This window comes from Microtus oregoni, unplaced genomic scaffold (genome assembly GCF_018167655.1).
Source record: "Microtus oregoni isolate MIOR12 unplaced genomic scaffold, Mior012 000014F_ref0000157, whole genome shotgun sequence".
NCBI classification, from domain to species: domain Eukaryota; kingdom Metazoa; phylum Chordata; class Mammalia; order Rodentia; family Cricetidae; genus Microtus; species Microtus oregoni.
The window spans coordinates 20,019,815-20,044,764 of record NW_024543073.1 but is presented as its reverse complement, the minus strand read 5'-3'; the positions used below and the strand labels follow the sequence as shown (position 1 = coordinate 20,044,764).

The 24,950-nt window shown below is 42.7% G+C and overlaps 2 protein-coding genes across 2 annotated transcripts in view; one reads left to right on the top strand and one right to left on the bottom strand.

Annotated features, from left to right (window-relative positions):
• Iqgap2 (IQ motif containing GTPase activating protein 2) overlaps window positions 1–24,950 on the bottom strand; it is a 283,844-nt gene that overhangs the window by 71,204 nt on the left and 187,690 nt on the right. The window contains exons 12-13 of the mRNA XM_041663248.1: window positions 22,249–22,373; window positions 12,413–12,576 (exon numbers count right to left, since the gene is read on the bottom strand). Of these exons, the coding sequence (XP_041519182.1) occupies window positions 12,413–12,576; window positions 22,249–22,373 (289 nt within the window). The remainder of the gene's footprint in view (window positions 1–12,412; window positions 12,577–22,248; window positions 22,374–24,950) is intronic.
• F2rl2 (coagulation factor II thrombin receptor like 2) lies at window positions 1,143–6,289 on the top strand. The gene is made up of 2 exons (XM_041663249.1): window positions 1,143–1,212; window positions 5,244–6,289. Exons 1-2 carry the CDS (start codon window positions 1,143–1,145, stop codon window positions 6,287–6,289), a joined length of 1,116 nt encoding a protein of 371 aa, XP_041519183.1.

The following is a 24,950-nucleotide window of genomic DNA, read 5'->3' as shown; positions in this document are numbered from 1 at the left end:
CCTCAGCTCCTCCCAGACTCATTCCACCTCCCCAACTCCATGTCCTTTCACCCTATATTCAAACAAACAAAAAATAAAAAACACACATACACACCAAAACCCACAAAAACACACAAAAAATGGAAACCAAAATATACAAGCGAAAGACCAATAAGACAAAAAAAAATGCTCAAAGAAATAAGAGATAAATGTCTATAAAGCCACCATTGACTTCCCTTTCTGTTAGCCAAGCACTCCTGGGCATGGGACCTCCCCTGACATGTGGTTAGTACACTACGTAGTGAGAATCCATCAGAGGGAACCAACGTTTCCTTTGTCAGTAGGAATCAATTGCAGGTAGCTTCTTGGTGAGTGGTGGGAGCCCAGGTCCATTTCCCCCTCTCAGTTCTGGAACCCTGTTTGACTTGAACCTGTGCAAGCCTTGAGTTCATATGTACATCAGTTCTGTTTTATCTTGAAGAGTTTCCTTGGAGTCATCCATCCCTTTTGATTCTTACAGTCTTTCAGCCTCTTATTTTGTACTGATTCTCAAGCTTTGAGGGAAGGGGTTTGATGAAGACATCCTACTTAAGACTAGGTACTCCAAAATCTCTCACTCTCTGCACACTGCCCAGCTGTGGGTCTCTGCGTTGGTTCCCTTCTACTATAAGAAGAAGCCTCTCTGACAACGGCTGAGCGAGGCACTGATATATAAGTAGAATTTCTAATTATGCATGTATTAAACAGAAAGTATAACTCTGGAGCTGTGTTTTTGAAATGGGGTAAAAACCGCACTGTGGAAGCAATTCAAAGCTAATTGAAGCTGAGTCTGTTCTTAGCTTTGTTTTGCAAAAAGCCTCGCCCGTCTCTGCCAGTATTTCAATGCCCTGGGGAGAAATACAGCACTGGTTCTAAAGAAATAATGGCAGGGGCTGAAGAGGCGTCAAAGGGACGTGGCAACTCAGTGAGGTTCAGCCTGAGTCACTCATTAGGAAACGTCAAGCCACCACATCCTTCCCCTGCTGAGGCAGGGCAAGTTCTTGCCCACACAGTGCAGGCTGGACATTTCTCAGACTCCCACTTGCTGCTAATACATGGATCAGAGGGAAATCTGCTCTGTGACTTTGCACACTCGGTAACATTCCATAATCGGGTTTCAGGACATGCAAGTTAAGGTCCTTATCTTGATTGCTGCCAGGCTGCTGCTCCTGCCGCCCACTTTTTGCCAGAGTGGTAAGTCCTCTTCTGGAATAGGATGGGGTGGGAACGGGGACCGTTTGTGCTATGGGAGTCAAATGAACCTACTCTTTTTGTTGCCTCCCAAGAATTGTGAACCCAAAGGCAGAGGTCGATCTGGGTTATTACGAGCTAAAGTTTGTTGCCAAGTCAAACCTTGTTAAAGACCAATGTTCTCTATTAGTAGTAACACATTTGTGGCAGAGTTAAGACTTTATCTGCAGTTAAGTCAAAAAGCAACTTTCTTTGTGAGAAGTGTTTGCATTTATGAAATTTCCTGATTTAGAAAAGATTGTATTTTTTCAAGGGATTACAAATCTTTTTAAGTTTATAAGTTTTATAATTTCTGTTGAGGCACAGGTGGGGAAAAATACTGCCACAAAGTGTCATTTGGTTTCAACAGTCAGGAAGGTTAACAATGTTTCTAAAGTTAAATACATTTTATTCCCTTAAGGTTTTAGTATCAGGGAGTTCTCTCTCCCTCTCTCTTTCTCACACACAGACATCCGTGTGTGTATGTGTGTGTACAAATGTATATATGTATATGCTATGATTATGCATAATTTAGCTAAGGATAATTTTAGAAATAAGATCTCCCCCAAATAATTACTTTGCCTTGAACATGTCTATTTTACCCATCATTTCTGCTTGCTCTGAAATGAACTACTTTGAGCCAGGATTGCATCCAGGACTCTCTCACTGTCAGGTCACAGGGCAATCAGCAGTGTTATGAGGGGGATGTGGGATGAAACCAAAATTAAACAGAAGACAACCCTCTGCAAAGTTGAGGTCCTTGCAGCGTGCTTAAGGGGACCTATGGCAGGGGCTGAGCAAACAGGATTTGGAGAGGTTTATGGTTCCTTTAAGAGAATAAGCCAAAAAGCTGAGCCACATTTGCAAGGAAATGCGTTACATGAGAGGGTTCCTTCCTGATGCCAGTAGAGCTTGGGAGGACTTGAAAGGAGACTTGAGGGTGGATTCATTCACCCACTGCTTTGGGGAGATGCGATGGGAAAATACGTCACCAGGAACCAGAGGGCCATTCTCTCTGGATTAGATCTGAAGCCTTCTCCCAAGCTGAGAGCATTTCAGAAACATCACACCATAGAAAACCCAAAGAACCCTAGTCATTTTTTTTTTATAAGAATAAAATCTAACAAGGAACACTATTTTTTAGGTTCAGACTCACAGAAGGCATAGATGGGGGACACACCTGAGACCTCATGGAAACAGTATGTAGATACTGGGTCTTGCTCAGTCACAGGATTCATCTGAAAACTGACCAACAAGTAGTTTCATCAGGTTTCTCACCGGACTTTGGAAGGAAGAAATTTGTACACACCGTTCTGCCCAACTTGCTAAAGCACTTGTTTTGAGGGATATCTTGACTTTTCCCAAAGGCAATGTGCAGAAGGATTTGAGTGACTGAGCTCAAACATCACAGGGCATTCCTCCAAGGCTCCATCTTAGCACAGATACACAGACCGCTACTTTCCAAATGATCCCTTCCTTAAACAACCCCGGGTCGCCTTCACTGAGCAGTTGTTCAGATAACACTGACCCTGCCTGATACACTGAATTCAGCCTGGGCAGACTCCAAGGTATGAAGGAGTTTACACCTGGGAGCAAAGGCCAGAGATTAAATCAGGTCTGGCTTCGAATGAGGACAGACCACTGAACACCATCCTCAAATGTTTAAAATGGAGGATTCAGGGGCTCTGGGTCAGGACCTCAGTGGTAGGGGAGTAGCTTCTCAGGTTGGAGTGTATGAGGTTTAAATTGGTTTTTGAGTAACTGATTATTAACATGAACAAGCTGAGTGGTGCCAAGTCTCTACCGCACATAGTTGGTATGTTTCTTCCATTTTAAAAATCCATTTTTAACTCCTTAGGTCATCAAAGTAATTTCATCTTTTGATTTTTTTGTCTTCTCTTAAAACCTGGTATTTCTCCTGAAGCCCATCTTTGCATTCCTTCTTCCCATATCTCTCCCTAGGCCACCTCTCCACTCTCCTAATTTAACCACAGACCCCGTGAAGACTAAGGCAGGCACACCCCACATTTGCTCTTGGCCTTTGGGAATGCCACATCCAGAGTTGGAACTGCTTGCCCAACATTTTACAGACTAACATTCCAGCAGCTGTCCCAGGTCGGTCATACAACAGCCTGAGATTTAGCCAGGTGTGGTGGCACACAGTTGGAATCCCAGTACAAAGGGAGCCAAGGCCAGCCTGGGTTATAGTGAGACCCTGTCTCAACAAGCCAAACACACAAACCTCCTATAAACCCGAGGTCTGAATTTCTTTCCCACTTTATCCCCTCACTCTTGCCTGAATGCAGTTATAAGCAGCGCCCTTTTCCTCTAAATCATTCAGAATGGAAACCTCCAATTATGTTGCTTGCAAGTGCCCCTCTACAGCCAATCAGATGAGATGGCCCTCAGAGTCCAGCGTACCTACGAATTCCCATCTTTACCTGTTTACAGCCTTGCCTCTGCTTCAATGACTCACCACCCTTAGATTCTGAGCAATCTGGTCAGCAGTCTGCACATCAGGTCCCCCTGCCCCGAATCTCTTACCGTCATAACCTTCTGCCACCAAACCCACTTTAAACACGGGCCAAAATCATGGTTACATTAGTTTCCTGTCCAGGCTATAATAAATGTTCTCGTAGTGATGCTTTAGACAATGCAGGTTGACCATCTGATGCCTCTGGAGGTCAAAATTCTTAAAAATCAAGGTGTTGCTAGGGTTGTGTTCACTCCTGATGCTCCAGGAGAGAATCTGATCTTGCCTTTGACACTTCCACGAGACACTGCCCGTGCTACTTGGCTCCTGATTCTTTTCCAACCTCAAAGCCAATAGCATCACCTCAAGCCCGACTCTGATCCTGTTGTCTCACATGTATAAGAACTTGTAACATTGCATTTAGATCACATGGCCAAGCTAGGGTTCTGTCCCCATCTCCTGATACCTAACTACATAACCCCTTTTTAATGTGAGGTAGCATATCCTAGGTTCCACAGGATAGCAGGTGGGATGGGGGTGAGTAGAATGCTATTCCATCCACCACAGGAGTCATCCCTCTGCAGATTTTGCACGCAGAGGGTGGAGGTGGGGGTCAGTGGTAGATCAGCTGCCTAGCATTGAAAAGCCTTGTGTTCGATTGCCAGCAAAAAGGGAAAAGACTTTGTGTGCACCCCCAGAATGTACAAACAGATCATGGCTTCAGAGGACAGTTTAGGGTCCCCTCGGGAACTGTGAGACTTCTTCAACTTCATCTCTTAGATGTATCAAATGAACACAAGACAGAACATGCCCGTGCACTTCTTCTCTGGCCTGAGTATTGCTTGTTGACGGCAGTGGAGTTTAAAACTTCATAGCACTGCAATGTATGCAACTGACATTGTCAGAATCAAAGGGACTGGCCACTCCCAGATCCCATGGCCAGCCATCACCGTGAGAACATACCTCACATATTAAGTTCCACATCTGCAGCTGGCTCGTCTTTGCTCAAGTTTTATCTTTTCAGTGATAGTTTGCTTGAATACTCGAGTTGGCTAACTATCTCCTGATAGCTTGTAGGCAACAAAATATTTTTTCAATAATATTCCATTGTGCTGTTTTGTTTCATCTACGACAGTGTTCCTCAACCTTCCTAGTGTTGTGGTGACTCCAGCCATAAAATTATTTCATTGCTACTTCAAAACTGTAGTTTTGCTACTGCTATAAATTGCAAAGGAAATATTTTTGGAGACAGAGCCTTACCAAAGGGGTCCTGACCCAGACTGAGCACCACTGGAGCGCTATTCTAAAGTCCTGACTGATATCTAGTTCTCACAGGAAAGCACAGTATAGTATATTACACATATTATATACATGCCTGTGGGTTACATCATCTATAGAGATTTCTAAAAAATGACCCCAAGTTCTATAACCACAGAAATCATGAAGCATCAAACATTTCATTTTTATCCAAACCACCGTTAGGACTTGACAAATCATATGTAATATTTTCTTTCAATTACAGGTATGAAAAACATCCCAGAGAACTCAGCCAAGCCAACCTTAACTATTAAGACCTTTAATGGAGAGCCCCATACCTTTGAAGACTTCCCGCTTTCTGACATAGAGGGCTGGACTGGAGCCACTGCAACTGTAAAACTGAGGTGCCCCAAGGGGAGTATTTCAACTCTCCATGTGAACAATGCTACCATGGGATACCTGAGAAGCTCCTTAAGTACCAAACTGATACCGGCCATCTATATCCTGGTGTTTGTGGTTGGTGTGCCAGCGAACATTATGACCCTGTGGAAACTCTCCACAAGGACCAAATCCATCTGTCTGGTTATCTTCCACACCAACCTGGCCATCGCAGACCTCCTCTTCTGTGTCACGCTGCCGTTTAAGGTCGCCTACCATCTCAACGGGAACAACTGGGTGTTTGGAGAGGCCATGTGCCGGATCACCACAGTTATCTTCTACGGCAACATGTACTGCTCCATTCTGATCCTCACCTGCATGGGCGTCAACCGCTACCTGGCCACGGTCCATCCTTTCATGTACCGGAAGCTGCCCAAACGCAACTTCGCTTTGCTCATGTGTGGCTTGGTGTGGGTGATGGTTTTCTTATACATGCTGCCCTTTGCCATCCTGCAGCAGGAGTACCATCTCGTCCAGCCAGAGATCACCACCTGTCACGACGTCCACAACACATGCGAGTCCCCGTCTCCCTTCCAGTTCTATTACTTCATCTCCTTAGCGTTTTTTGGATTCCTCGTTCCCTTTGTGGTCATTGTCTACTGCTATACAACTCTCATCCGCAAACTTAACGCCCAGGACCGCAGATGGCTGAGGTACATCAAGGCAATTCTCCTCATCCTTGTGATTTTTACAATTTGCTTTGCTCCTACCAACATTATACTCATAGTCCACCACGCCAACTACTATTACAACCACACTGATAGCTTATACTTTATGTATCTGATAGCTCTGTGCCTGGGTAGCCTGAACAGCTGCCTAGATCCGTTCCTTTATTTTGTCATGTCAAAAATTGTAGACCAGCTTACTTCTTAGCCAACGAGGGCAAGATCATATTAAAGAAAATATACACGCTTGGGATGACTTGTGCATGCCACCAACAGCTCAATTTTTTATTTCTGTTTTTAAATTTTTTTTTTAAAAGACAGGGTCTCACTGTGTAGTCCTGGCTAGCCCAGAACTCTCTAGACTAGATTGACCTAAAAAAACCTGAGATCTACCTGCCTCTGCCTCTTGAGTGCTGGGATTAAGGGCATGTATCACCAGGCCTGGCAAGAGTTCCATTTCAAAGCTCCTATGAAATAGTGCTTCAAACATCAAATGTTGTAAAATTAGTAGGATTAAAAATGCTTTGCCAGTATTTTAAGAATGTCTTAATCTCACACAAAACTATCATTATTCTCCTTATGACAATTGACAGATCTCTATTTGCCTCCCTTATTCTCCAAACTTTAAATTCCCCCTTTCCTCCAGTAACTAGCACTGCCATCCTGGGGATTTAGCATTACTTGTGGTTCTTTGAGCAGTTACCCTGTCCCTTGCTGGGAACTTGTCTTTATCCCACCTCTGTCTTAAACGGGTGTCCTCACTGCTGGCCGAGCCTTCACTTCACCTTCTCTGAGTACCTTCCTGAATACATCAGGCAAACACTTCCCTTGACCCCGCACGGCTCCTAAAGTGACAAACCCGAGGGTGGCTTTCCTGGCCAGTTCCCTAATGTGACCTGTGAAGCCATGCACCAGGCCTGCTGGCTTCACCACCTGTCTTTCCTTCCCTTTCCCGCTGCCCCCCTGAAAGCCCATTCTAGCATCCCTGGCTCTAATCTGTTCCACTTTCCACGTCTTTAAAGGACTGTTCTTCTTTTACTCTCAAACTAGAAGTGTCATTTTCTTCATTTGTGTTTCTAAAGCACTTTCTTATCTATGGCCCTTCTATACAAACAAGCCTGCTAAACTCATTTGCATATGACTATTAAGTTTTCTATGTCATAAGATTGCTGTGCCTACAAGCGTCACACCTGCAGATTCAAACCACCACAGATCAAAAACACTTGTATGAAAAGAGTTATATGAGCTGAACATGAATGGACTTTTCTTATTCCCGACACAACGCAGCGTCTTTGGGCAGCATTTATCCTGCATCATTCTTTATACAGCATCTCCACTGGATTAAGCGTTGGTACAGTCATCCAGAAGTGATGTGAAATGAATGAGAGGATGCGAAGAGGCTGTAGCCAAGTACAGTACCATTGCTACAGGGATTCGGAATCTGTGCAGCTCAGTGTCTGCAGGGGTCCCGGAAGCCACCTGGGAGGGATGATGGAGAAGGTGGTGTCTGTCCTCCCCACTTTGAGGTTCTCGTGGTCATTCCAGGGTCATGCCCTGTGGGGTCAGCTTCATCCTTTGTATAGCATGTGGCTGAATGACAGAATAAAACCCCAATGCATCTAAGCCGCACAGAGGTCTACCCAGTGCAATCTGACAAGCCAGCATATCCCATATGACATGAGATGATATCATTTCTGATTAGACTTGTTTACAAAAATAAGGAAGCTAAACAGAAATACCCTCTTAAAGTCATTTAGCAATTTATTTGTTTTTTGTTCTGTTTAGTTTTTTGAGACAGGTTTTCTCTGTGTAGTTTTGGCTCCTGTCCTGAAACTAGCTCTTGTAGACCAGGCTGGCCTCGAACTCATAGAGATCCGACTGCCTCTGGCTCCTGAGTGCTGGGATTAAAGGCCTGTGCTACCACACCACCTTGCCATTTAGCAATTTAAATAGTGTTTCCAGCTACTTCCACCCCCCTTTTTTAAAATGGGAAATGGTATTATATTATAAATCTCCAGATTATTCCTGTAGATAAGTCATTTCCCTTACCCGAGGGAACGAATGGGAGAAGTGATGTCAGTGGCTAATGAGGGAGCATCACTAGTGACTAAAAATGGGCTTGAGGGAACCTCTGGGCATGCAGTATTGCTGGGCTGAAGCTGTAAGACTTGTTATAATCCACTAAACAATAAAAATACATTTTAAGCGAACATTGTCGAGAGTATCTATAGCTTCTTGTTTCATCATATTGGACATGCATTGACCCGAAGGCCTCCAGGTCCACACCTCACAGGGACCTTTGCCCGCCCATGTTTCCTACAGCATCATTCACGTCGGCTAAATACAGAACCTGGCAGGAGCCCAGCAACAGAGGAGTGGTTAAGGCAAGCTCTGGAGAAAGCGGCCCTTCCTAGCAAGCATTTTTAGCCTTAGAGGAGGAAGCCATGCCATTTGCAGGAAAATGAGAACATCTGGAGATCATCATATTAAGCAAATTAGGCCATCTCAGAATATACAGAAAAATATATATATTTTTCTCTCTCTCTCATCCTTTGTGGGGCCGAGATTTTATACAAAGAAGCAAAGTCGTGTATATGTGCATGTATAAAATGACAGGGGCGGACTGTCTAAGGAGAGCAAAGGGAAGGGGAGGGTCAGAGCTGATAGTAGGCATGAGGGGGACATGCTCAACAAACAATAGATACTTGTACGAAAGCATTACATTAAAAGACTTTACAAAGCTGTCTTGTAGACAGCTCAGTGGGTGACATTTGCTACCAAATGTGACACGAGTGATCTCTTTAACCCACCCTGTGCAAGAAGAGAACCGACGCCTGCAGGTTACTCCCTGACTCTACAGGAAGTCTGTCACTCACACACAAATAAAAGACATAAATAAGTGTAACGAAGTAAAAGTCCGATAAATCTTAAGCAATTTAAAATCAATCTAAAGCAAGCTTTAAGAGTCTAAAAACTTCAGAGAAAGGAATTCATTTTGAGAGCTGAGTCTCATTAGCTGCAGTAGTTTGTCCTGGTGGAACAGGACGGTGTTTACTAGTTGAAGGCACACACAAATCCGGCATGGTGGCACACATCTGTAATCCCAGCACTTGGGAGGCAGACACATGTGGATCTCTGTGAGCTGAGGCCAGCCTGGTCTACAGAGCGAGTTCTACTTATATAGTAAGGCCCCGTCTCAAAAACACAGGAAAACAAATCCAAACCAAACCAACCAACCAAACATGAAAACCAAAACCAAAACAACGAAGTATTAGGTTTCATAGCCAGGACAAAGCCTACTTAATATATAAAAGTAGACCTGGCCTTCTGGATCTCCCTGAATCCTTCAGTCTCTACCTGATATGGGTGCCCTCCTGGCTGGCACACCCCACCCCCTACCCTAAATTTCCCCAGCTGCCCTTCCTTATATAATCTAACCATTTTGGTTATCTGGTCTTTTAGTCTACTCTTTTGGGGTCTCTTGGCCGCTACACCTGGTTCCTCCCTCTCCCTTGCCCCTTTCCTCACATGGCACAGCTCAGTCTGGCCATGTTCACCCTGGACTTTCCCAGATGTCCCTGCTTCTGACTGTGCTCTCCCACCTCTGTGTAATAAACTTCCTCCTCCACCACACCTAGGGGTAGTCATGTCCTTTCTTTGCTTCTTATTTTTTTTTATTCAAAAAGGCACACTTAATTTGTGTGTGTGTGTGTGTGTGTGTGTGTGTGTAACCATCAAGAACAAATCCAAATTTTTTGTTTTTGTTCTTTTCAAGACAGGGTTTCTCTGTAGCTTTGGAATCTATCCTGGAACTGGATCTTTGTAGACCAGGCCGGCCTCGAACTCACAGAGATCCACCTGCCTCTGCCTCCCAAGTGCTGGGTTTAAAGACGTGCACCACCACCACCTAGCTAACAAATCCAAATTTTAATGAGGGTAAAATTTAAGTGTCAAATAAAGCTTTCAATTTTAAATTGCTTGTGATTCACTTTCTCCAGGGGACAGACATAGAAAATGTGCTTTGCTAAGTATACGCTACCATGTTCTTACTCAATCTCAACACAAAGAGAACTTGGTGCTTAAACAGAATATCTAGAAACTTCCATAGCCACTCCCCTGTCCTCACTCACTCTGATGAGCCTTAGTATCTGTTCCATGATGCTGCCGCTCACTATGCCCCTTAATGGCTGTATGCTTTGGGACAATCTTTACTTCATACCGTAATGCAGCAATATCTTTTTATTCCTATTATTTCCCAAGGCTAGACTGTGGGAAGGCAATACAAAGAAATGACCTCAAGTATGTACACTGTAATTTTCTAGGAACCTGGTAGATATTAAGAAAAAAGCAAATGAAAACCAATACACAAAGACTCGGCTGAAAGAACAGAATCAGATTTCTTTTCCTTCCTTCCTTCCTTCCTTCCTTCCTTCCTTCCCTCCCTCTTTTCTTCCTTTCTTTTCCCTCTCCATTCCTCCCTCCCTCCCTCCCTCCCTCCCTCCCTCCCTCTTTTGGTAAAAAAGATCAGGATGAGAGAAAAATTATGGATTGTGGCTGGGGACACAGCTTAGTGGAAGAAGGGCACATGTCTTGTAGGTTTGATCCCCAGAAGTGCCATGGAAAAGTAATCTGTTAAGGTCATTTTTGGTCTTTCCTTCTTGCTGTAAGGAGCATCTTTCCCCACCTGTCTTGATACCCATTGTATGTGTTTCCCAGTCAGGTGCACAGTCATGGTCCCAAAACAATCACCTTTCAAAGAGGGCAGGGAAGCAACCACAGGAGTCTTCAATAATCCTCAAACAGGCTGCTGTTTGTTTTGTGTTGGACTCTATAGTAAATGCTATAGCTACACACATACACACAAAAACCATACACTCAGGGCTGGAGAGATGGCTCAGCAGTTACAAGCCTGGGCTGCTCTTTCAGAAGGCCAGAGTTGGGGTTCTAGCACCCTCATCAGGCAGCTCACAACTACCTGCAACTCTGCTTCCAGGGGAATCCAACACCTCTGGTCTCCGAGTACATTCTCTGCACACATGAACTCATATCAACATGCAGATGCACATAATTAAAAACAAGAGAAATCTTAAAAAATAAAAACAAATGCATGCATTTACAATATCATTAATATACTGCCATATAACAACACATGTATGTATCTCGTATTCTTGTTTAACTCATTTTGTAATACTTCAGGGCAGGTATGATCCTAATTTTATGCATGTGAAAATGAGCATATGGGGATACGGCGGTCTGTCTAAGGTCAGTGAGCCAGGATCTAAATGGTGCCTGCCTGTCTCCAAAGCAAGCAACTTTCTCTCTCAATGCTGTTATTTTGCTGTCTGCCATGGACACAGTTATTTAACTCCTGGTTCATTATCTCAGAACTCGTGATGATGGTGAAATGATTCAGGGCTATTATGAGAATTAAACAAGAGATGTTTAACTACCACTGTCATGCCTGCAAACAGGAGATGTTCAGTCCACACGTGCTCTAAGCAGAGTGCTTTTCCTGCTTCAGAGGGGGCAGATACTGGACTATGAAGGTGTACACGGGGGGGGGGGGGAGCTTCCCAGTCCTCCCAGCACCTGAGAATACAGATGACAGAAATGGCTACTGTACCTGGCAGCCTCACTTCCATTCTTGGGCAACAGGTCCTGTAAGTCTCAACGCTCAGCCCAGTATCTTTCCAAGAGCATTAAGTCTTCCTGAGACCCCCTCAGTATAAATTCAGATGTGAATAACAACACTGCTCTTCAAGAGGACTCCAGGCAAGTGCCCTCCCATGCTCAGAACAGAGTATAAAGATATCATCCATCGGGCACTGCCCATACCATGTCAACCTCCTCACCCACCTGCCCAACCACCTCTTCTTTTTCCTTTAGGCGCAGTTACTGTTCTAGCTCCATGGCAACTTCTCAAGGTTCTGAGCACAATATCTCAACCCTGATTCTCTCCTGCTCTCCTACCACTCCCTATGAAACAGTGATGCACCAGCAAGTTCCTGACCATCTAGACCATAAGGACAGAAAACTTTCAAATAGCATCACGTGTCCTCTGCAGTCCCTGCCCCCACCAGATGTTGCGCATGGCATGGATACACAGGAAATGCCCAAGGAACTGCATTCTGGATAAGACTTCACCTACAACTGCATATTCAGTGGAGGAGAAGAAGTGATCACTCTGGGTCTGGATTTTCTCTAATGCTTGGCTCCAGAAAAACAGCCTTGTTGTTTCTATCCTCATTCACTGGGATAAGAAGCTCATCAGATTTATGACAAATGTATCAAAAGTCTTCCCTCTCGCAAACGTCTACATTCTAGAACGTACCAGGAGTTTCTGAGATTTCGTATGGAACAAAACATCCTGGTAGTGCTGGGCACAATCTGGGTCCACATCTCTGATGTTAGCGATGGGTAGCAGCAAGGTATCTAATGTCTTCAGAGGGTTCCCTTCATCGATGGCTTCATTGATGTACCTGAGAGCCACCATTCCTGCAGAGAGAGGAGCAAGTTTTCTAAGTCACAGCACGTTACACATTCTCTCATGTTACATGCTACAGAGAGCTAAAAACAGACATGGGAAGGCTGGAGATAAGATATAAGGTGAAGTCACAGAATCAATTGCATGTCTATATGCATCTAATGTGTATTTTAAAATGAAATTAATTAATTAATTAAATAAATAAAATAAATAATTAAATTACATTTTAAAATGCAATTCATAATAGATTCTAACCACAAATTCATTTCAGTGTCAAAGTCATGCACATTCAGGGATGATTTAAGAAGCACAACACATGTATACCAAAAACTAGGAAACAAATCAGTGGCAACCAAAACCCAGGGGAAGGCATCTCATGGCTGCAGGTTGAAGACAGTGTTGTGAAGGAAGGACTACTCCTCAAGTAGGGTGAACTGGGGGGAGGGGACCAGAGGAGGCTGTGGTCTGGATGCATTGTATGAATGAATAAATAAGAAAAGAAGGAAGGAAAGTAAAAAGAAAGAAAGGAGGAAAAAAGGAAGGAAGGTAGGAAGGAAAAGAAAGAAAGAAAGAAAGAAGAAAGAAAAGAAAAGAAAGGAAGGAAGGAAGGAAGGCAGACAGGCTCCTTAAATTGACCTGCTCCAGGGTAATGCCTATAAAACCCCAGGAGTCTTTTCAGAAAACAGACCCCCAAATGTACATAAAACACAAGGAGCAACAACCACCAAAGCAATCCTGAAAAAAAGAGGAAAACGGATTCATCCTGCTATCTGACAGGGGCCAGTATTTATGTCTGAATCCTATGAGCTGGGGGTTCTGTCCCCATTTCAAAACTCATTACCCAGTCAGTGACTAATTTTATCGAGTCCTGGCATGAGGAAAGCCATATGAATGTGCAGAACAGAATTGGGGATCTAGAAACGGGCCTTTCCACTTATGGCCAATTACTTTTTAGACAAGGGTGCAAAAACAAAAGTCTACAAAGACTATTGCTAAAGGAAAATGGTGCTGGGTCAACTAGCTACCCACATGTGTATGAATGAAGTTGGACCCATACTTCAAATCCTGTCCACAAATGAACTCAAAATAGAACCTGGACCTAGATGTAAAGACTAAAACTAAAAGTTATATAATTCTTAGAAGAAAACATAGGAATATATCTTATGAGTAATTATCTTATTAGCTATTGTAATCAAGAGCCCAAAGAAAGAAAAATAGTAAGTACATTGGATTTTATCAAAATTAAACCTTTTGGGCTTGGAAGTTTTCTATCAAAGAAAATTAAAGGGCAAGTTCAAGAATGGGGCAAACTATTTGCAACTATCCAAATCCAACAAGACAAATCCATGGTATTTATAAAAAGCTCCTATAATTCAATAATCAAAAGACAGTAACTAATTTAAAATGGGTGCAGGATTTAAATGTGCATTTATATAATGACACACAAATTCAATAAGTAAATGAAGAGACACACAATATTTTAGTAATTAGGAGAATGCAAGGCAGATCATAGATTTCATTTTGTAATCACTAGAAGTGCTGTAATAAAAACCAACCATAAGAAGTGATGGTAATGCTTGAGAAGTAGGAACTTGTCTGCACAAGGTGAGGATGGGAAGTGGTACAAACACATTGGAGAACAATTTGGCAACTCTCAAAATACTAAATATGGTTGTCCACTCTCTCCATATCTATTCAATATATTTCTTGAGGCCCTAGCTAGAGCAGTAAGACACCAAAGGGAGATCAAGGGGATACAAATTGGAAAAGAAGTCAAACTCTCACTGTTTGCTGATGATATGATAGTTTACATAAGTGACCCCAAAAATTCTACCAAGGAACTGCTACAACTCATAAACACTTTCAGCAATGTAGCAGGATACAAGATTAACTAAAAAAATCAGTAGCCATCCTGTACACAGATGATAAAAGGGCTGGGGAAGAAATCAGAGAATCAACACCCTTCACAATAGCCACAAACAGCATAAAATATCTCAGAGTAATTCTTACTAAACAAGTGGAAGACTTATATGACAAGAACTTTAAATCTTTGAAGAAAGAAAATGAAGAAGGCACCAGAAAGTAGAAAGACCTCCCATACTCTTGGGTAGACAGAATTAACATAGTAAAAATGGCAATCTTACCAAAAGCAATCTACAGATTCAACGCAATGCCCATCAAAATCCCATCAAAATTCTTCAAAGACCTTGAAATAATGATATTCAACTTCATTTGGAAAAGCAAAAAACCCAGGATAGCCAAAACAATCCTTTGCAATAAAAGAACTTCTGGAGGCATCACAATCCCTGACTTCAAACTCTACTACAGAGCTACAGTACTGAAAACAGCCTGGTATTGGCATAAGAACAGACAGGAGGACCAATGGAACTGAATAGAAGACCCAGATATCAATCCACACATCTTTGAATACCTGATCTTTGATAAAGAAGCAAAAAATATCAAATGGAAAAAAGAAAGCATATTTAACAAGTGGTCCTGGCATAACTGGATATCAACATGTAGAAGAATGAAAATAGACACATATCTATCACCATGCACAAAACTCAAGTTTAATTGGATCAAATACCTTAACATAAAGCCAGCCACACTGAACCTTATAGAAGAGAAAGTGGGAAGTACACTTGAATGCATTGGCACAGGGAACCACTTCCTAAATATAACACCAGCAGCACAGACACTGAGAGAAACAATTAATAAATGGGACCTCTTGAAACTGAAAAGCTTCTGTAAAGCAAAGGATATGATCAACAAAACAAACGACAGCCTACAGAATGGGAAAAGATCTTCACTAACCCCACATCAGACAGAGGTCTGTATACAAAGAACTCAAGAAATTGGACACCAAAAGATCACATAATCCAATAAAAAAAATGGAGTAGAGACCTAAACAGAGAACTCTCAACCGAGGAATCTAAAATGGCTGAAAGACACTTCAGGAAATGTTCAATATCCTTACTCAACAGAGAAATGCAAATCAAAACAACTCTGAGATTCCATCTTACACCTGTAAGAATGGCCAAGATCAAAAACACTCATGATAACTTATGCTGGAGAGGTTGTGGAGGAAAGGGAACACTCCTGCATTGCTGGTGGGAATGCAAGCTAGTACAACTACTTTGGATGTCAGTGTGGTGATTTCTCAGAAAATTAGAAAACAACCTTCCTCAAGACCCAGTAATACCACTTTTGGGTATATATCCAAAGGATGCTCAATTGTTCCACAAGGACATGTGCTCATCTATGTTCATAGCAGCGTTGTTTATCATAGCCAGAACCTGGAAACAACCTAAATGCCCCTCGATTGAAGAATGGATAGAAAAATGTGGTACACTTACACAATGTAGTACTACACAGCAGAAAAAAATGACAGCTTGAATTTTGCAGGAAAATGGATGGAGCTAGAAAACATTATTTTGAGTGAGGTAACCCAGACAGAGAAAGACAATTATCACATGTACTCCCTCATAGGTGGTTTTTAAACATAAAGCGAAGAAAGCCAGCCTACAAACCACAATCCCAGAGAACTTCGACAGCAATGTGGACACTAAGAGAGACTTACATAGATCTAATCTACATGGGAAGTGGAAAGTGGAAAAATACAAGATCTCCTGAGTAAATTGGGAGCATGGGGACTTGGGGAAGGATTGAAGGGGAAGGGGAGAGGCAGGAAGGGGAGCAGAGAAAAATGTAGAGCTCAATAAATATCAATAAAATAAAAAAAACTTCAGTGGAAGGGTTGGGTTGCAGCTTGGCACATTGGAGTGCTTATGTTGCATGCATGAAGTCTGGGATTCAATCTTCAGCACTGCATTTAAAACTGGGCATCATAGCCAGGCTTAAAAAAAACCCAAAATACTAAATATAAAATTATCATGTGATCTTGCCATTCCGTTTCTAAATACCTAATTGAAAACCCAGATCAACATAAAAACTTGAAGGTTTAAGGCAGCATGTTTTTTATAATAGCTAAAAAGCAGAACAATCTAAATTTTTGTCAAATAGTAAAGGGATAAACAAATGTATCTCTATAGACTAGCATATTCTTTGACCTAGATAGGATTATAAAAATATACTAATATATAATACAATGTGACTGAGTTGTTTTATTTTTTTTTAAGTCAGACACAAAAGGCCACTATGGACTTAAAGACATGTGTATGGATGTTTTGCCTGCATGTATGTCTGTGTGCCACATGTACACCTTCTGCCCGTGGAGGACAGAAGATGACACTGGATTCCCTGGAACTGGAGTTAAAAGGGGCTATGAGCTGCCTTGAGGATGAGATCCTAGGAATCCAGCCAAGGTTATCTGGAGGAAGATCCAGTTTGCTGAGGCATCTGCCCAGCCTCACCGTTCACTTCTAAAAGGCAAACATTATAGTATGTGATTTATATTTCAACAAATGCACACTTTTAGAATAGGCACATTTTTGTATATGAACAGCAAGAGAAAACCACCTTCGGTATGACTCTGAAATGCTGGACACCCTACCAAGACATGAGGAGAGAGGATCAAAGGATAAGTTTAACGTAGAGATGGACAGAAATGGAAATGCAAAACCAGAGAGTTGTAGGCACGCATTCTGCTCTTTGTATTACTATTTTTTTTTTGCAGCTGTTACAAATAGTTCAAAGTCAAACAATTTCCTACAATATTAAGAGAAAGTAGAATGGCTATCCACACAGCTCAGCACTGTCCAGTGGATGTCTGTGCAATGTGGGCCTTTTCGCGTGTGGTGTTATGCAATATGGCTGTCATCAGCCATGTAACTATGGAGCGATTAGCATGAGGCTATTGCAAATGAAAACAGAATGTAAATTTGCTTAGCTGTGATCATTTTAAATAGTCACATATGGCCAGCAAACAGAGGCAGGCTCCATATAAAAACAATGCCTTGCATATTTTGGGGGACAGTTTTAAGGTTCAAATATAGATAGTGAATTTCTTGCATTATTTACCTACTATTAGCCATTATTAGCCTTGAACCCTAATTTAAGGATGCGGCAAGGGAGGGCTAAGCATACCTTCTTGTTTAGTTGGTATAATGTCAAACATATTAACGATCTTAGAACACAGGCTGTATTAGGACTTAGAATGAAAACCAAAGAAGCTGGGTGATGGAGTGTGAAAATGCTATACAACCACAAGCAAAAGGGATCTGTCTGAAGAAGGTCTCTTCTCATTACTACCATATTATCAAAAAATTAACCAACACCCAGCAGCCATATACAAAAGTAGGTATATATCTACACATATGTGTACTCATATACCTACATATACTCACATACATTGTACGCATATACATACATGCACTCATATACATACACACGCATGGGGGACTGGATGCCTACTCTGGTGCTGATGGAAAGACCTGGTAGAGAAACTAAACTCCACCTAGCAGTAAGTTAGGAAACACATGGCAACAGCCAAATATTCTTATTGTGTATATTGTTTTTCATGAAAAATAATCCCAAGACACTTTACAAACATAATAAGCCATAAAAAACCCAACACCTCCAAGTTTTAAAAACATGTACCTCTATTCTAGCTTTTAAACGAGGCAAACATTTTTCTAGTGGGTGACCTCACAAACACCACTGTGCTAGGAATAAAGGGATTTATCCTGGAGGGAAAGGAATCCTTTCAAACGATTAGAGATATTCTATTATAATAATAAAAAAGCAACTCTATTTCTTTAACATCCAAATTAAATATTTTCAAGCATGAGGCAAGCCGTGGAAAGTTCCGGGTACTGTTCTCATTCTGTCCCACATGTAAACTGGAATGTGAAGGAGATGTCCCATCATTCACTGGACACCCCCACAGTCAGGCTGTTCTAAATACCTTCAAACACTCCATCCAAACATGATGTTAGCAGAACCAAGTGTGAGAAAGAGGATGGACACACATCCTAAGGGCCCCGTCACCTGGCAAGGCGTGCATTCTGGCTGACATGATGGAAATCACTGCTTAAGTTCTTGATAATGCATCTAACAACACAAGCTGCTGACATCACAATGGGTGACCTCACAGGAGCCAAGGATCCTACCCAGAAGCCCCTTGGGCACAGCTACCTCACTTTTTCTGTTTATACATGTAAAAGGTAAATCCCACAAGAACAGATTGCTGAGCCTGAGCCCATGACCTATGCATGGTGCTATGACATTCCAGTCCAGGGGACAGTGGGTGTTTTTGGAGAACATGTATACTTGAGTTAATGGACGGAGTAACCTATAAGGGAATGGCACTTTACCAAATTTTAAAAGCAACCCAAATATGAAAACTTTCTTGCGGAGGCTGTATGGGTAAAAATAATATTCCTCTGTGGTTTCGTTGAGAAATGTGGGTTTTTCCAGGAAGAAATCAACAGAACATCAGAGTCCGGGAACGTATTTAGCAGCCTGATATTGGATACCTCTCCCATTTAGCACTTCTATTAGCTGCAGGCCCAGGGAGCCACCAGTCAGACACAGGCGTGGACCTCAGACACATGGAGTGGGTGTGGAGGACAAGGCCAGGATACTGTTCTTTCATAATTCCCATGAAGACTCCAGCTCTTTGTAACTATATAACTCTCATTTGGTTATAATAAGGCATGTAAAAGTTTTACTTTTATCTGAGAGGGGTTTTTTAGTCTTACTTACAGAATAAGAAAGGAACTACGAGAAGGGAGGAAACAGGTCTAAAGGTTAATAGACGGCCCACATCTTGAAAGCAGAACAGGAGACCATTTAGGGGAGGAAGGGGACTAGCAAGAGAGGGGGAGGGGAAGTGGGGAAGGAATAAAGGGGATGATGAAAATGTCATAATGAAACCCATTTCTTACTATGTAACCAAAGCTTAATTAATATGTAGCTTTTTAAGCTATCCCTTTAATATATGATATTAAACATGACACTTCAGGAATTTTAAATAAAAATAAGAGCAGTGTTGAGAATGGGGATGGCAATAAGGCATGAAGTGGAAAGGAAGCTAGGGCAAGAAGCTGTCAAAAGGTGGAGTGTGGAGGGGAGTGGATAGGAGCAATAAAAACATTATATTTGAATAATGCCATTAGGAATCTAAAACTTTATATCCTGATCTTTAATGTTAATTTTTTTTAAGTGCCTCATTTCAACAAGAGGAAAAAGAACAACCAAACCAAAGGACAGGTAAATTAAATACTGTGTATTAAAGTCCCCAAGTGCTAGGAAGGGGGCAGTATCTGAAATAACTTTCCCTGGTGATAAGTCCGTGCCCTCTATGACAAGACACTCACTGGTGGATTGTAGGAATGCCACAGCAGTCAAGAGACTTTAGTTACAGACAATTTCTGCTTACAAAAGGTCAAGTGTCTAAGTTATATAAACACTTGTTTTTCTGTCCTCAGTAGACTGAGGACGGCACTCCTCAGTGAGAAGGATAAGGGACACGGTGCAATAACTGTGGGCACAGGGGAATTCGCAAACCTTCCCTTGGGTAGGTAGTATATCCCGACAACACCCTGAACAGCCTCAGAGGAGTGAAAACACAATGGTGGCGCCTGATGATTTCTTTTGCTTACCGAAAGAAATTTTAATAATTGGGTGGCAGGAAGCTCAAGAGTGTAGACGTGGGAGTCTAAAAAGATGGCAGGAGGACAGTGGACCAGCAACCACACACACACACCACACACCAGTGATTTCCACCACCTATACCCCCAAGATGCTGAACCTTCGCTCAAATCACTGCTTCCCTCGAGGGTAACATCTGGCAAGAGACCCAAGCTCCCAAGCCAACACGTTCATCAAATGTCGGATTGTAGAGATTCTACAATGCCTCAAGGACGGGAAACGCAGAGAGGGGTAACATAAAACTGAGTTGCCCCCAAAGAAGTTTAGACATACACAGGGCTTGAAAAGGACAAAGATCATGACCATGTACAGACAGCAGTGGGTAAATCCAAACCCACTGTATGCCATGAAGGTGGTATGCCGTTTCAGTGGGGGAAATGACCTCGGAATAACAAAATGCAAACTTGGCATCAGGCTCACAGGAAACAGCCAAGAGTTGCTGACTGAAAGAATCACGGGTGGTTCCAGTATTCCAGAGTTAGATGAAGCATTAGGGGAACCAGATCTGACACCTACCTTACTAGAGCTCGCCAGACCGAAAGAGCTTAAGGCTTGAGACAAGTGCCTGCTCTGTGAGCTAGAGCAAGCGCGCTACAGAAGCCAACTGTTGCAGCACTAAAAGCCACCCGCAACCCTGACCTTACAAATAGCGGGATGAGCCAGCTGGCCTGGGTCTGAAAAAGCATGGGATAAAACCGGACTTGCTGAACAAAGCGGACAATGAGGACTACTGAGAACCCAAGAACAATGGCAATGGGTTTTTGATCCTACTGCACGTACTGGCTTTGTGGGAGCCTAGGTAGTTTGGATGCTCACCTTACTAGACCTGGATGGAGGTGGGTGGTCCTTGGACTTCCCACAGGGCAGGAAACCCTGATTGCTCTTCTGGGCTGACGAGGGAGAGGGACTTGATTGGGGGAGAGGGGGAAATGGGAGGCGGTGTAGGGGAGGAGGCAGAAATCTTTAATAAATAAATAAAATAAAAGACATAAATAAAAACAAAACAAAACAAAAACAAAACCAAAAAACAAATAGCGGAATGAGTAGGAGACTGGGCATGGCCATCTGACCTCTCAAACCTGGGTTCCCTATGTAGATGGTGATGTGAAAACTGAGACAGAGAAACTTACCTACAAATAAACTGCAGTCCTTTAGGGTGACCGAGGCAAGGTGGTACTGACCTACACTAGTCAGAGTAACTCACTGTCTAGCCCATAAATCAATCCCACAGTGTCTAATTAAAAAAAAAAAGCCGAAGCTGGGTCATGCATGGGTTCATGCCTGTAACCTTAGCACTGGGGAGTGGAGGCAGGAGGATCTTGAATTTGAAGCCAGCCTGGACTATATAGTGAGAACTTTGTGATTAAAAAAAAAAGCAAAGAAGAGAGAAAGGAAGAAAGGAAGAGGTTGGAGGAAGGAAGGAGGGAAAGGAGGGAAGGAGAGGGAAAGCCTTGACTAGAATGGAGGTCAGAGACTTGATTGGTTCTAATCCATCGCTGCTAACAAGTCAAGCCTTGGCCTTCCTTTTGTTGGAAACGACAGCCCGAGGCCTGAACTTGTTCATTCACACTACAGAAGTGTGGCAGCCATAGGAGTCAACCAGCTTTCCTTCCTTCACTGTTTGTGTCAGCCAAAGGGAGAAGGGGGAAGCAGGCTGACATCAGGCTACGTGCTCTTGGAATTCTCCCATTTTTATACCAGTTCATCATTTCAGAAAGAGAGCAAATTATCATGATATGTGACCATATGGTCAGATATTATATTCCATCTTTTTATTTCTAGGTTGGAAGCATGCAAATGAAAGGTCAAAGGTTAGAATAAAGATGTCTTCTTAGAAATGCAACTACAGAAGCACAGTTTAGGTAAAAACAATAAATAATTAGGACTTGTATCAATCTATTTTTCTACCTCTTTATATGTGCTTTGCACAAATCTGTTATAATCAATGCATGTACATTGAGTTAATAGGATATCCCCATGAGCCAACTCTCACCACGCTCATCCAGAGAATACAAAGTCCACACACATGCTTTCCCACTTGTTACAGAAGGAAACTGCTCTATACTTACGGTCATTTTCTTCTTGAATCTGGACATTAATCATGTCAATACAATTCTGAATTTCGTTCCAGCTTAAGGTATCTTGCCCTTGAGACAACACTTCTTGTTTAACAGAGAGTAGCTCATCTGCATACCTGTGTACGAGAAAACAGTGATGCCACACACATCAGCCTTCTTCCATTCCTCACTCACGCCCTAAATCTGAAGATTCACCTATGGGCCAAATGGAGATGCTGCAACCGGCATGGCAGAGGGGAAGACACTCTGTGTCTCTCAATCTGACTGCAGACTGTTCAAACAATGGACCCCAAAGAAACTGGAATTCATTCTGGTAGATGGAAAAGGAGTCAGCCAGAAGGGGAACTTGTCTCTGGAATAGATTTTTCACAGTTCTAACAAGTTGCCAGACCACCTTAGAGGATGGGACTCAAGCCAGATGGTGATGGGTCAGTGGTGGGCAGGCCCACACCTTAACTGAAACCGGTTAGATGTGCACACACTTGGCCCTCTAATCTTTGATTTCACTTCAAGACCCCTAAGATGAATGCGTGGTTTTGCTGGATCTCCTTGTGGTCACATTGAATAAGTCCTCTTTTCCTGTTCTCCACTTTTAATTTTAATTGACTTATTGAGGACGGGTGGGCAGGCCTGACTGGAAGCATAGGATGTGACCCCATTGTTTGATAACAGAGTCCTGAGGTGGTCAGACAAAGAGTAGCTGGGCAGGTGAAAGCGTCTTGTACAGCTTTTTCAGCACACACTAGACTTACAGCATTGATACTTTTCTTTTTTAAAATTTATTTTATTTTAAAATTATGCATAGGCATGTGTGCCTGTGTGTGGATATGTACCAGTGCCCGTGGAGGCCAGAGGTGTTGAACTGCCCCAGAGCTGGAATGATAGGCAGCTAGGGCTGATGGGGGTGCTGAGAACTGTCTTCTTTTAGATCATCTATGAGAGCAGTATGCGATCTTAATGCTACACCATCTCTCCAGGCCCACAGTTGGCCATGATCCAAGAATGAACCATGGAAGGAGAACCCTCAGTGCTTGTGAGAAAACTCTAAGAAACCCAGACAAGAGTCTTGTGACCTCAGTCTCTTCAAAAACACAGAGCTGTTCTTGAAATGTGCCTCTCCCAGGTGTAGCAGATAGGAGTGGGTTTTCTTCATTCATTATAACTGGCTATTGTTATTTATATGCCTCCATGGAGAAACAAGCTGTTGCCATGTGTGTCTTGTCTTTGTGATGATATACAACTCACGAGAACTTTACTTAGGTGACGTCTCTTTTTTCTTTTCTTTTCTTTTCCTTGGTTTTTCAAGGCAGTGGTGTTTCCCAGCAGCTATGGAGCTTGTCCTGAACCTCTCTTAAGCCTCAGAGTATAAAGTATCTGATGCTCTGAATACACTTGGCTATTGCATGAGACTTCAGGCTACCACATTTATAGACTCCATCTCCTAGGTTCCACCACCTTTAGAGTGGTAAATACCCTGCTGTTGACGCTTTTTTTTTCTTCTTTTCTTCCTTCCTTCCTTCCTTCCTTTCTTTCTGTTTTGGTTTTACCAGTCAGGGTTTCTCTGTGTAACTTTGGAGCCTGTCCTGGAACTTGCTCTGTAGACCAGGATGGCCTTGAACTCACAGAGATCTACCTGCCTCTACCTCCCAAATGCTAGGATTAAAGGTGTATACCACCACCGCCTGGCAGGTGTTTTTTGGCTTTGAACTTGGTATGTAAACCAGGTAGGTCTGTGACTTTTAATCCTTTTGCCAGAGACTCCGAGTCGCGGAGGGTAGCAGCGTGTATAGTCACACCTCATATGCCCACCAAGAGCTCAAATTCCATGGTAATACACTTCAAAAAACCTTGCAGGGCTGCTCAGATCTTCACAAACTTTTTTGGCAATGCAATGCAGGAGCTGAGCTAGAATGGTCTAGATCCCCTTGTCACCTGCCCATTTCTCCAGGGGCTCCATGGAAGTTACTCAGAACCTTCTGTGTCCTCTTGCTGCCAGGCACTGAGACCTCATTTCTGACTTCTGACCTTTTCACTGGGTGCAACCTCTGGTTGACTCTGCCCAACCATTCTGATATCTTTCTTTTGAAACTGAGGGGAATTTGAGGGGAAAATTTACCCATCTTGATATGTTATCACAAAACTCTTGCTTTTTATAAAAGTCAATTTTATGCCTGAAAGGCATACAGCAGTGTGAACTAGGTGGCCAAAAGTAAAGGAACTCAAGAGGTTCGCGCTGTTCCATCTTTTTTTGTGAGGAAAGTAAAGGACAGTCCTTTAGGCACACGGTTCACCTATTGCCTCGGCACATGCTAGCGGGGGAGGGGGGTGTTAAAAGGAGCACCACGAGAGCCTAAACATGTCTCCCTGCAAGCGACAGATTTCCTCAGAGTTCTTCATGCTTCAGGGTGAGGTGACTGCTAGAGATTGTAGCTTAAAAACAATGTTCTCCAAAACAGGAAGGGATGATGACCCATGATGACCAACCAAATGCAGGCCTGACACTGGCTATGGATCATGCTTGAGATTTTTGTCTTACCGTAAGAGTCAGGAAAAAGTTACTGCTGTGTAAACTAATAGCACTCACGGCACTAATAGCAGGGACCCTCGGCCATTTGTACTGGTTAGCTTTTCTTAGAGATGCAGACCATTCTTAAGGAAAGTACAAAGTCCTTCTGGGCATCGTGTAGACTTAA

What these genes read in the sequence shown, in the direction of transcription:
- F2rl2 (XM_041663249.1), top strand. Translation starts at nt 1,143, where the DNA reads ATGCAAGTTAAGGTCCTTATCTTGATTGCTGCCAGGCTGCTGCTCCTG. An exon ending in GCCCACTTTTTGCCAGAGTG is followed by an intron (nt 1,213 to 5,243) that starts GTAAGTCCTCTT and finishes TTTCAATTACAG; the next exon opens with GTATGAAAAACATCCCAGAG.